Source organism: Ambystoma mexicanum, chromosome 2q (genome assembly GCF_040938575.1).
Source record: "Ambystoma mexicanum isolate Mex_15411 chromosome 2q, UKY_AmexF1_1, whole genome shotgun sequence".
Lineage (NCBI taxonomy): Eukaryota > Metazoa > Chordata > Amphibia > Caudata > Ambystomatidae > Ambystoma > Ambystoma mexicanum.
The window spans coordinates 1,233,562,342-1,233,576,281 of NC_090924.1; the positions used below are offsets into that span (position 1 = coordinate 1,233,562,342).

The window sequence follows — 13,940 nt, forward strand, 5'->3', positions numbered from 1 at the left end:
GCGTGACGCCCCGTGCCCCCAGGTTCAGCGGAGGCAAACCTGCCTTCTGCAGCTGGAATCTGCGTTTCTGCTTCGCCTCTGCGCTGTGTGATTTGCTGGTGGCTAATAGATGTTTACTGATCTCCAGCAGTCTCTTATTGTGTGTTCCGCTGCACCTTTGTTCCTCAGTAGCAGAGTGCCTGGCTGTAAGATACGTCGGCCTTTGCCATAATTAACCCTTCTAGCTATCTCTTGTTCAGCACGTTATTAAAAATGCACTGTGACGGCGAAGACTTAATCAGAGCACTCTATCCCTCTTGGGAGGATAGCTCAGGGGCAACGTGCTCGCCTAGCTCAGGGGCAACGTGCTCGCCTTGAATGCAAGACAACACCAAACAACACAGGTTCGATCCCCGGTCCGTGCATAGAAACCTCTGGTATTAATCGCGTTAAAAAATAACATATCATGTATTATTTATTTTAAGATATAGAGTGTGGCACTTCTAATACTGCCAATGCGCATAAGTATTTCTGCTGAAATTCTCGCCGATTTTGACGAGTTGTTCATGTCTTTGTTTTATGTGTGCTGGTGTTATTGCTTTCCTTTTGCTACGCGCCTTCTCTTACGCAATGTTGCTAAACGGAAACATCCCAAGCGCGCCTTGCTTGCATAATTTAGTCCAGCCTGTCCCATCCCCTTGCCGCTCCCCCTCTCTCTCCATCTGGCGTACATGACTGCCTCTGGACCAGGAGAACCTGCGCCGTCAGCTGGAGCCCCCTCCGGACAGCTGTCTCGCTGCGCTGGTAGGAAACTGCCACCGCGCCATCGGTGGATACTGCGTGCAGCAGCAGCATCCGCGCGCGCGCTCCTTGCAGTAGCAGCCGAAGCAGCAACAAACCAGCAGGAAAGGGCTCTATTGTTCCCCGGCGTTAAACAGTTTCCCTCCTCGGCTGTTATGCACAATAGCAGGAAACACGCTTTGCGTCTACATTGCTTGAGGAGCCGCAGCGACGGAGACGGATTCCGCGAGTAAGGGGCTTTTCCCACAGTGTGGCAGGCAGCAGGCAGAGAAGCAGCCCGCTGCAGGCATGGGGATGCCAGAGAAAGGCAGGGCGCTGTTCGGCCGTCCGCAGGGTTTGGGGGCTTCTACCTTGAGCACTGGGGTGCTGTGTATCCTGCTTGTTGGACAATGGGGAGCCAATGCTCAGGGCGAGCTGGAAAGCAGACCTGCACCGTATCTCTGGAAGACCGGTGAGTAGACACAAGTTCAGCGGTCCTGTTCATGCCCCCTACCCCCCTCTCTCCCTATGCCGTGCTGCCTTCGCATTGCAAAGGCTCTGGTGGGCCAGGTGGCAGGCTGTCGTTCCTGCAGGGGTGGTACACACCAGGTACATGGTACGGCCTGTGGTCATGGCACTCGGTGGGAGGTTGCTGGTGCTCAGTGGTCGTATATTGTGTGTGATGTCAGACTCCAGCTGGATAGAGCAATATACCTAAAGAAGATGGCATTTCCCATTGTAGGCGGGGGGTAGTGGGGATGCTTGTTTGGGGGGTGAGGGCGCAACTGTGCACGTTTCCCCAGCGAGCGATACCGTAGCAGGGCACACGCCGTGCACGCAGTGTGCAATGGAGCATGCACACTCCTGTAGGTTGACGCATACAATGGGGTGGCTGGCGTGCTTCATAGGGTTAGAGCATCCCTGTGCAGGGGCCAGGAGTAAAATGCGGGCGTGTGTGATACTTCGCGTGCCAGCCGGAGGGTGCTGTGCTGTCTCGGGGCGGCACGGTGGGTGGTTTGGTACAGCCAATCTAGTGGGAAAGGCATGTGATTTACAGACCCTCCACCATTCACGAATGCAGTCAGGCTCATCTTTTCTTTGCCGGAGTATTATGCTGGATTGGGGAGAGGGATGGCAGACCGAGTGCACTCTCCTCTCGTCCTATGTATGATGCGCTCAGTACGTTTGATACCCCTCTATTACCGATGCCAATATATATGTGTTGATATAATTAATATAATCAAGCCTTCTTTTATTATCAGACAAGACAATGCTACAAGGCATTGTCTGTGTTTAATATTGTCCTTGTCCCAGTGTGATGGCGATTAGATCATGTGTACACAGGAGCCCTTGGCTCCATTCCTCGAGGACTGCAGGCCAATCGGATCCCCCCAACCCCCACACCTCCCCGCCACCCATCCTCCTTTGGATGGACCCCCGTCTCATCCATATTCATATGGTCTGTTCTGAAAACCTGCCCGGGTTCCAAGAACAGATGTGGACCCTCCTTCTCCCACACCCCAGTGAATGCACGGGCAGCCATTCAGCGTTTGCACAAGGTCATGCCTAGGGCACAAAGTTATTGCTTCCTGGCCTCCGAGTATTGTGTGAATGAAAACAAAGGTCCAATTAAATCTGTCTAACGTATTTATTTAATTATTTATGTGTGGTATTCGATACAGTGCGGACCTGTCTATGGGGAGCAAGCAAGTGCTTCACAGAGGGCATTTTATTGTTCAAGGGGCATCCGAGCATGCATCTTATTAGGGGTGCTGTTGAGGCCACTTTGCAGAAACCAGGTGGTGCTGCTGAGTGCCCTGCGAGACAAGTCAGATGTATGTGGGCCGTACTTAAAATGTGCACGCAGCATGATCGCGAATTTTGCTCAGAATCACACATCTTTCATCAAGCGCCAAACCCAGGATTAGAAACCATGATCCCAAAAGATGGGACACACCCACTATAATGCTTTTACATTTAAGTCTAGTGACCACTTTCAGGGTTCCAATTCCCCAGTGGCAGCCTGGCATCTATTCGGGGTACTGATTTGGCAGTCAGGCTCATTGTTAGACACAAACAACAGTGCATCTAAAAAAGCCAGAGGAAACACATGTCACAGAAGACTCGGCCGGCCCTGGCTGCAGAGCGCCCCCGGCCCCTGCCACAGAGACGGATCAATTTACAATTACTCTGAAATCCTGATATTTTTAAGAGGTCGCCGCATCTATCCACCAGCTCAGGCAGGAGATTAAAGGGACATTCATTTAAACGAGAGAGGAGCCAGCACCATAATTCAGTGAAAGCACATGCGGGCAAAACACTTCTGCTTCCATGCTGGAATTAGAAATCACTCGGGGCCGGTAAATGGCGCACAGCCTCTGGCAACCGCCCACACGGCTATTTACTTCGTCCCGTGTAACCTTAACATGTCCAACATGCGTGTACGCGGTGTGTGTGCGTGCCTGTGTGTGCTCACCTGCAATAAGCCTACGCCAGGCCTGTAACATACCCGAGTGAAGTAACGTGCAATGCTCTCGCAGTGCTCGCGATAGAACCCTTATGATTGAGTGGCATCACTCATGGGGCACGGATTCGCTGTCGGACTCCATGTCGAGGGGGCATCAGAGGAGACATTACACGACGCTGAACGACCGGAAAGACTCTCTCAGTCAACGTGTCGTGCACACATGCTGCAAAGCTGTGAGGCATTGTTTCCCAGGTCAGAGGTGACATTTATGTTTGGGGACAGGGGCACTAGAAAACATCTCAGTCAAAGGACCCATTTTATGGCTAGTGCTTGGCATATTTGTCACACACTTGGGACGCGTTCGCTCACGTGCATTCGGTTGAAGGCAGGCGTGCCTATGTGTATACACAGAGTTGCACACATCAATTCTGGGAACAAGGCCCATGTATTATGCTGGTTGCATGAAATATCGCAGTTTCACACAGTATGGTAAAGGCCACCGTGTCTTTTAAGAGCTCCTAAAATAAGCACCACTCAGTCTCCAGACACCACGCGTCTTGACAGATAGTGAACACCAAAGGCCTGATCTACAAAGAGTTTTTAAAAGGGATTGTGCCATCCTAAAGAAAAATGCAAATCAGGCCCTTTTCTCAATCCTTGAGCCCATTAAAGAGCTACATACCGGCACATCCATGAGATTGAACCTTAGCGGTGCGGGCCAACTTTCTGAAGAAATAGCTACGTTCAGAGGAGTCAAACAAGGTTGCCCCTTGGCACCAGCGATGTATAATGCATACATCGGAGGCTACCAGATCTCTGAATAAACAATCAGAGCCTTCCCGCCAAAGGGCTTACGTGGACGACATCATTTTGATCCACCAAACCGCAGTAGGTCTTCAACGAAAATTGGACGGTCTCCTTGCCTATTTGCAATTGAACGATCTAGAGATCAACTCCAGTAAAACCAAAGTCATGACTCTCGAGAAAATCCCAAAGAGAAAATAAAACAAACACCTGGCATTTAGCAGGCGAACGTCTTGAAAGTACTTGGGGGTAACAATCAATGCTAGTAAACAAGAGTCTCCTATGCAATCAACTTTGCACACTAAAATCAAAAGCTTGACAACACGGACGAAGATTCTTGATAAAAAAGTGCCAGTTTTTCGTTGACATCGTCATTGAACTTCTACAAGGGCAAGGTGGTATGAGCAATCGTCTACAGAGCCAAAGCTATGCCGGCTATGCCAGCAATTCTGACAGATATCTGGCATAAACTTGAAGGATACTTCTGGAGGAAATTACTAAACTTGCCAGCTTCCACACCCGTGGCTTCAATTCAGAGAGAACTCAGCTTGATGTCTTTAAAAGGCACCGTAGACCTGAACGGCATGATGTTCTTCAGAGAGATCCGAGTTTCGAAACAAGAAATACACAAGATCATTCGAGAAGAAATGAACAGGGGCACCAATAAAATGCTGTCCACATGGGCATCAAGAAAACATACACTCCTAGAAGAAATAGGAAGCTCAGTGACGGAACTTGAAAATAATCCAACAAAACCAGCAAGACGATTGAAAGAATGGGATTGGAGCAAAACTTTAGAAATGGCTGCGAAAAATAAACGTACCACCCATTTACCAACTAACACCCAAAAAATAAATGAACCAATGGAATACCTGATTAAATTTCCAACCGAGAAGCTGAGAGCGACTTTCTTGAGGGCACGGTTGAACTTACTAAAAACAAATGAAGTTTTGGCAATAAGAGACAGCTCCACTCAAAACACCCGTCGGTTCTGTGACCAGAAAAATATAGTGGAAACAGTAAGACATCAGCTCCTCACTTGTCCGGTATTGTCAACAATAAGAAGGATCCTTATGGGATACCTGTTTAGGGATCCACAGTGCCTAGAGGAAGAACACTGGTGGAATCGCCTGATGAGCGGTCAAAGTAAGAAATCAGTAATCGCAGAGGGTCAATACCTTCAGAACATTGACTTGGACATAGGATAAACCCAAGCAACCAACGAAACCAGATGCAGAACGAGGTTTCCTTGTCCCGCTAATTTTAAAAAAATGGACTATGGATACATGAACGAAATAAACACGATTGAAGCCACTACTTGCAAAAACGGTTAAAAAATACAGTTGTATCAAGTATTATAATAAAAAAAACGTGTTTTCTTTCATAGAGCGCAATTCTACTTCAGCTGGGCCTCTTTGCGCTATAGCACATTTCGAACAAATAGAAGCGAGCCATAAAGCCAAATTAACATTTTATTTATTTATTTAAGATGTATATAACAATAGTTTTTCATATACAACATAAATACATAGTATTAAAACAACAAGTAAGACATGCTTTTCAACTTCAAATCTTCATGTTTTAAAACCAATACATAGTACCTGCTTTTCTTTTGTTTTGAAAAATTGGGTTACACCATCAATTAATTCAGTATTAAAATAGTCAAGTCATTTCTCAATGTACAATATAGTCATCATTTCAACACATTTTCAGTAGAATCTGACAAGGTGAAAAATTAGGTTACTGTCACAGCCTCTATAAAATTCAGACCATGTCATAGGTGGGTCGTCAAAGTTAAACATATTATTATAAGCTTTCAAGTATTGTGACCGGATTTTTGTTAGACTTTCACATACTATTAACAAATGTTCTAACGTTTCAATGTGATCACCACCACACAGCCTAGATAAGCGTCTACTGCGCAGTATGCCCATCCATGCTCCCTGGGTCAGTAGGGCTATGCTGACATAAAATGTATTTCGGCCTTAGATATTGCTTGGCTATCGCACTACTTGAAAATGCCACCATATATTTAGGTTTGACCTCTCTTATGCTGATGTAATCTCAGAATTGAGTATGAGTTTTTCCTGCGTACAAGTTAATCAAATACTGTTCTCTACTACATTCAAGCATTTTTTGTTTTAAGCTGGTCTTTTTTAATGAATACAGCGCCATCAGACCTTACACCACAACAGCCAGTTTGCCAATACATGCAGGTGCGGATCATCATCCCCAGGGTGCCTACGGTCTGATGAGATTCAAGAGCACAAAGAGCTTCTACAAAGGCACCAATCATAGTAGTGTTCATAAGTTTCATTAATTTGTCGCAGAACAAAATGGTTTTTCTTATTACACCATATGTAATGCTAGGTATTGCAAACTCCAAGTATAGCAATTCTACTGATAAGGAGGACGGAAGACCAAACAATTTGCGCCAGATGTTGCTTCATAGCATCTTAAGGATGATAGGAGATTTCCTCCCCAAATTTCAATGCCATAGAATTTGATGAAACAAACTTTCGTATGATACAAAATTAATACAGTCTCAAATGACATGCCTTTCTGTCTTGACACAAATCTGTTTAACACATTTACAACTTGATTACTTTTACCCTTAGTCGCTTTCCAATGATACTCCCATTTTAAATTACTCTGGAGATGGATACCGAGATAATTGTAGGTAACAACATTCTCCAACTTTAATCCATTTAGCATGCAGGGGTAAATTCTGGAGTTTTTCCTGGATGGGGTAAATACCATTCTATTACTTTTCTCCACATTATGGCCAGCCCATTGATCGCCATATTCTGACCTAAGGCATGAACCATGTCAGTGTATGGTCGACTAAAACCATGTCATCAGTGTAGGACAGCCAGCTTGTAAGGCGGTGGCCTACCTTGATAGGACAAAACACTAGACTAACAAATTCCAAACCTAAGTCAGATAGGTATAGATTGAAGAGTGTGGCTGCAACCACACACCCCTGTTTAACACCAGTTAGTCACCAATGGGGCAGATACGCTACCCTCTCCATCAAGCCTGATCCTAACTGTGGTCTCTGAATATATGAGCATTAACATTTTCAAAAGTCCCGCCGGAATGTTCCATACTACACGCTTTTTCCACAGCCATCCTCCAAGGATGGAGTCAAAAACTGCTGAAAAGTCTATGGATGCAGCATAGACTTTGCATTCCTGCATTTCCAAGTATATTCAAAGGAAGAAATACTAATAGATTGTAAAATGTGTTGGATTGTTTGGATAATCTTATTGGTTTCAATCCAGATGTTGAGTTAATTCAAAAGGACTTTAGCAAAAATCTTAGACTGAACATCTAACATTGCTAACATGCAATAGTTTGCAGCTAAATTCCAGAGACCTTTCTTGTGGACCGGCAGAATTTGGCTTTCTTTCCAGGTGGAAGGGATCACTCCAGACCTTCCTATATGGTGAAACAGTTTGTATAGGCAGCTGGCCCATAATTCCGAGTCTAGTTTGATCACAGCCTTGCACATACCATCCGGGCCTGCTGCCCTTGATTTATTTAGCTGTCTGATGATAACCGCAATGTCAGACAGAGACGAATGACATGTCCAGACAGCCGCTTTAGACATATCAACGCTTGACTCATCCCCCGGTCCAAAGATATTTGCAATGTGTGTTAACAATTGGAAACCAACAAATGGAGAATCAAACAAAACATCTCAACTTTGAATGCTGGACATACACCGTCCCCATAATTAAGGTTTCATAGATACCAAAGCCAGCTCAGACATATAAAAAAAACAGAACTTATTCAATCGCAAATCAGAAACAGAAGGACCTACAGAACAAATAGCGATATTGTCTCAAGTCTTGGGAGGATAGCTCAGGGGCAATTTGCTTGCCTTGGAAGCAAGATGACTCGAGCAACACAAGTTTGATCCCCGGTCTGTGCTTAGAAACCTCTGGGTATTAAGCGTGTTATAAATAACCTATCATAACATATCATAAATGTCCGTGAAGAACGTGACCAATTTCTGAAAGTAACTTTCTACATTCACAAATTGACAGCTATCTACTGCCGAATAATAGCCTGCCTCTGCAGATCGACATTGTGTGTGCCATGGCTGTGTGTTACACAGTAATGCAAGTCGACTGCCCTAGCCCATGGGGGAGAGGGCTGCTTTCGTGTATGAAAGAATCCTACTTGTTCTGTTCCATTTACACTTGCCTCAGATGTGACGCACTAACTCTCTCTTCAGAGCAGTTTTGTGTGATCTATTGCTTTCCAGGAGGTGACAGCTCGTTTGCTGACCAATTCAGAGAACATTCAAACCTTTGTCTTTCAATGTTTTAACATTGAGCCAGAATATTATTGATCGGCTACCGGTCTGATTTACACACTTTTTCAATGGAGGTACCCCATTGAAAAACGAAATCAGGAGGCCCGCCTCTTTCAGGTGTTTGGCAGTTTTTAAGCACGCAGATGGGCACTTGACTGATGTCAAATTGACATTTTCACAAATAAGCAAAATAAGCCATACATGAGTTTGAACTAGTTAAAATGTTCTGGTGTTCCTTTTAGTGTTCCTGGACCCTGCTGGGCTGGCAGTCATACGCCTGTAACACAATTAGTATTCATTCAACCTTGGAGCAAGCCTGTCTCCAGAACTGTAGCCTAACAGCTTGAGGAAGGGCTAAGAGCATGCCATGAACATCCACACGGCACACAGAGTCAGCAGTGCAGGCTTACCCCAGATGGATGAACTCAGCCTGGGTGTTGCGGCCCTCATGATGCTAGTTCTCAGCACTAAGGGACCCACTTTTGCTTTGATGCTCTCTCCTGAACTAGGTAACAAAAAAATTAAGTATACACATTCAAACGAATCTGTGAACAATAGTAATGGGTTACCAGACATTTGGTCGAAAAAATTTGGTCGACTGGACAAATGGTCGAACCAATTTGGTCGAAAGCCAAATGGTCGAATTTTTGTATTTTTTACTTTCACCCTTTTTTTGGGGGGGGGGGCAACCCCCTTTTTTTTCTAAAAAACCCTTTTTTCCCTAAACGAAAACCTAAAAAATACATATATAAATTAAAAAAAAAATTCGACCATTTGGTTTTCGACCAAATTACGTCTACCATTTGTCTTTCGACCAATTTACAGTCGACCACTTGTCTGGACAGCATAGTAATGCATACGTGTTTATCACAATGCAGAACATCCATGGTTCTGAAATGACAACTTATTTGGAACTCGTTTACGGTTTCTCCAGTGTACTTCATGATAACCTTCAGGCTAGTCACAATATCATTGCACCAGCAAACCTAAGACTTCATTGTTAAGCCAGTCCTCATAAGGGTTATATCCAAATGCATGTGCTTTTAGTTTTTGACTCCATAATAGTTCAGACAATATTAAAAAACAATAGATCAGTGTCAGTGCATTAATTTTCCCTCTAACTAAAATTCTATCAATATTTGACAAAAAGGGTAGTGTCCAAATGTTTTTGTCAGATCAATATTTAATAACACTCCTCTGATCCCAATGATTCCACCTATTACCTTCCTGTTTATTTGTGACAGTATAGGATACGTGATCTTTGAAAGAAAATGATTCAGTGACAGGTGTCCACGTTTGCGATATCAGCAGGCATGATGCCTTTGTTCTACAAGGAATCCTTAGTCTGTTCTGACATCAATCTAAATGATCTTAGGTGGATAAACCGATAATGTGGGTGTCGTGGCACAGCGTTTTTAGATCCCATGTTCACCATTTACAATTCACTCTTAATCTGTAAGAGAACTGAGATCAGTATCAGGCAGGGTGTGAGCTGGATTGTGTAATTTGATGGTAATTGTAATGAAATGTGAATTTCTCTGAAGATGTATAAGGGTGAGTAGTTGCTCAGCCCACACACCACTACAAAGCAGAAGTGATGCCAATCATAAAGGTGAAAGAGGCACAGTCAAGAAATATACCTACTTTATCTTTTGAGGAAATCTGGGCCAAGTTCATGCTATACTTTTAAGAGGTTGTGCATTAATGTTAGCAGCAACCCAAACAGCAATAGTACAAGATTCCAACATTAAGGTATGTCCAATCAAGGTTCTATAAAGTATATACTTTAATTAAACCCACCAATATGCAAAATGACTGACTATTAACCAATTAGAAAAACCCACCTCGGTGTAAAGATTGCAGAAGATACATAAAGAGGAAAGCACTCTAGTTACTGTAGCATGACTGATGAGCAAGAATGTAATTTTTAGTGGTGCAAAAGGGTGACTTAGCAGACACCACAGTCCCAGAAATGTTCCAGGAGGGATTGGGCCTCTCAAAAGTACCATATTCTTGATTGTTGGTTCAATATCATCAAACTGGGCTTCTCATTGCTGTGCTGATGGGTCAACCCAGGATTGAATTCGGCGAGTCGGTGTTGAGTCTGGTTTGTTGTGAAGCTCTGTGTGGTTCAAGAAGCCATGAGGCTGTTGTAGTTGAAAGAGTCCACCAAGTTAGATTTGATGGTCAAGCCAGTTCGATTCCCTGGGTATCATTGGGTATGGTTGGTTGGTGAAACACTGCATCAAGTGTCGAGGTCTGGGTTAGATCTGTAATAAGTTTGTGGCTGTTTGAGGTGCTTTTTCAAAGACATGGCTGTTCCAAGACTTCGGTAGTGTTGAGTTCATTGTTTGAGCTGATGCAAGTGACACACTCTGCTTTCACAATGTGGCAGTGAACCAGTCTGATGCATCAACACAGTGTTTCAAGATTCAAATAAAATACCAAAGACAACACTGCCGGTCCTGAATGGTTTGAATGCATTAGAATGTGGTGGAGTCCGGTTCAAAAAGGGTTTGAAGTAGTAGAATGCAGCAATTCATCTGCCTTGGCTTTTCTGGTGCTCAGAGCCCCACTACAGAGGTGCAGGGACACAATAGGTCCTTTTCCTCTACATTCCAAGTGCAGGGAGTCTAGCTGGAAGCCACAGGAGTACTTCACCTCCAGAGTGGAGCCTTGGTAGCGGTGCAGCAAGGAGAGAGCTCTGTTATTGATACAACAGCTTTTGCCTCCATGGGATAATTAGGGGACAGAGATTTCCACTGCCCTAGAACACATGTCTTCACCACTAGTAGAGGGCTTTGAAAAGGATTGCTCTCCCAAAGGGATCCAAACAAATTCTTCTGTTCTACCTGAAAGTCTTAAATTAATCACGGAAAAAGGGACTCAGGGATTGAATACCAGCAGGTCTGCTGTAAGAGGTACAGTCTCTGTTTCTGTGACAATTGACACCCGCCTTCTTGCCTCTTTTCCTGAGTGCATTGTCCTGCAGGAAATGGAGAGGACAGGAAGGAGTGATAACCTTCCCTCAGTTCCTTTTCTGGCTACTCTAACCCTGTCACTTCTCAAGCCTGCAGCTTCAAAGGCTCTTTGAGGGGGATCACATTTGTGTCAGGCTGGTATTTTAACCATGGTTCCCAGGATCTCTCTTGCTGAGAGTATCCTGTATTAGAGGGGAGCCATTACCCAACATCCACGAGGATAAAAAGAAGCAGGCTTCATGTTTTTGTCTTGCTTTCTGAAGAGCAGACAGACAGTCTGGCAATACATCTTGAAAGCCTGCCCATAGCTTGCCTGAACACATAAGGTTGACATGAGTATGACACACATTTAATGGTGATGCAATAGTTGTGCCATCACACCAGGCGTGACTTAACCCTGCCACCAGACAGATATGCCCACAATTATAATGCTTTTGGAGAAGAGGTTCAGGTATCAAATGCAACCTCTGTCTGCATTTAAGTTGTGTCACAGCAGCAATCCAATAGGACTCTTGTGACCCCTCGACCTGTTCTGTGCCACAGAATGGCAGGTGCTGCAGATCAAGGGAGAGATGCACATGCCACATATGTGTACTATGCTTTTGGCATGAAGCTTTATATAAAAAAGGATCTCATTAGCAGGCCACCCTTTCTGAGATGGATTGCCACCATCTTTTTATTATGTAATAAAAGCCAGGGATTTTGAGGGATTTTACACCCTCACCAGATGGCAATCCCCCACACTGATCATAATCGGACAGTTGATTTGGTATGTTTTACCGTGCAGTTCTGATTGTTGCTTCATCTCTCTCCCGTGTATTATATCATGTTTATGTTCAACTATTGGCATCATTCATCATCTCACAAAACCTTAATGTCTACATTTGTACAGATGACAACCATATTTCTCTATTTTAAATAGGGGTCTGGGAACCAGGGACACTGAGATCTTGAGATATAAAAGCACAATTAGCAAGTTGATGGTGTTAATGGACGAATCCCAATGCATTAAAAAGATGTACATTTAGTCACTACTGGTTGGGGACTCCCGGAACTATGTGCTCCATTGGCCCTTTCCCATTTCCTTCTACTCAAATTAGTAGTCCAACATTTCATTTGGATGCTGAACTTTCACTAAAGCCCCAGACTAGTGCAGTGGCATCAGCCTACTTTTATAACTGAGGCGACCTTCTCAAAATCTATGTCATGCTTCTTTCTGCACTAATGGCAATCAATGTTACTGCAGTGCTTGCCTTGTCTCTTGACTACAACAGTTCTCTATGGCTCAGTCTTTCGATGTACCTCATGAAGTGGCTTAAAAAAATTTAAAATCCAGTGGCAACGATGCTGATGGACATTAGTGACAAAGAATATATGTCGTCATATGTCGTCACAATCCCAGGCTCTGCACTGGTGACCAGTGTCACAGCAGGAATAATTCCATGCATTCTTCATGTACAAATGACACGCGGCATGATAGTGCACATGCTTTTCTTTTTCATTAATTGAGCAGGTATTTATTTACCAATGATATTATGGTAGCCTCTCTTCATGTTTGCCAAGAGTCGTTGAGAGGACGTGACTTCTCCATGCTGGCTCCTTTGCTTTGGAACCCGCTGTTTCTTGCCTCACACTTCAGTAAAGATCACTTGTGTTTTAGAGAAGTGATAAAATCACCTCTCTTTCTAACTACGGTCCTGTCCTAATGTTCACTCACTAGTTCCAAAGATCTTTGCTGCAAGTAACAATACCTGTTCACATCCAGGCAATTCTAAAGATTTACACATAGATGGGAAGACATATGGAGGTGTAATTCATCTATAACATTAATTATGCAGCATGTGCCTAATTTGAGTGTCTTTAACTTAACTGGTGCATAAGCAGTCCCAAAGTCAACGATTTAACAATAAAATGCAGATCATTTGACCAAATTCACTGTGCAAGGGGAAACGGTGATCTGTACTTTACGCTAGCTGTTGCAGAAATGTGGAGCACTGCCTTTCCAATGTACTCATGTTTGGAAACTCCTTCTGCAGAGCTATTTCCAACAGCTATGAATAATGGCCTTGCAGAAAACAATGCTGGCCAATTGATTCGTCAATATCTTGATTCTGCACGGCACGCTCAATGGACAAATGCCTGGTCTGTCCTTCTCTAAGTGGTTGTTGACATCACAAAGGCTGCATTGTGAATTGCTGTCGCAAGTCGTTTGCGTGCTATCATGATGCCAGCTAAAGTACAGTATGTATACAATCGAAAGAACATAATTATTCGACAGAATTAACTCCACATATCCAAATTCTGGGCATACGGGATGAAGGTATTGCTCCCAGAGTGCTCAGTGCCACATTAAAGGGCCCCATATAGAGCAGTCTTCAACTGCATGTGTCTACGTGTCAGGAGCATGCACCTATAATTGTTTCATAGTGTGTTCATGTATCCATTCAATGAATGGAAGTTTTGAGAGTGGCACTGTGTAATCAGACATGCTTCCAAAGCCAGGCTCATAGATGTGTTTATTTAGTGTGTAATGAACATAACGTTGAAGACCATGTTGCCTATAGCAAGCACTATTTGAAACGTTGTGCAAGGGGTGTTGTTCCTG

At 44.0% G+C, this 13,940-nt stretch overlaps 1 protein-coding gene across 1 annotated transcript in view; it reads left to right on the top strand.

Moving 5' to 3' along the window:
* The first annotated feature begins 631 nt into the window (after positions 1-631).
* THSD7A (thrombospondin type 1 domain containing 7A) overlaps positions 632-13,940 on the top strand; it is a 1,346,262-nt gene continuing 1,332,953 nt past the window's right edge. The window contains exon 1 of the mRNA XM_069648630.1: positions 632-1,231. Coding sequence (XP_069504731.1) covers positions 1,069-1,231 — 163 coding nt within the window. The 5' untranslated portion in view covers positions 632-1,068. The remainder of the gene's footprint in view (positions 1,232-13,940) is intronic.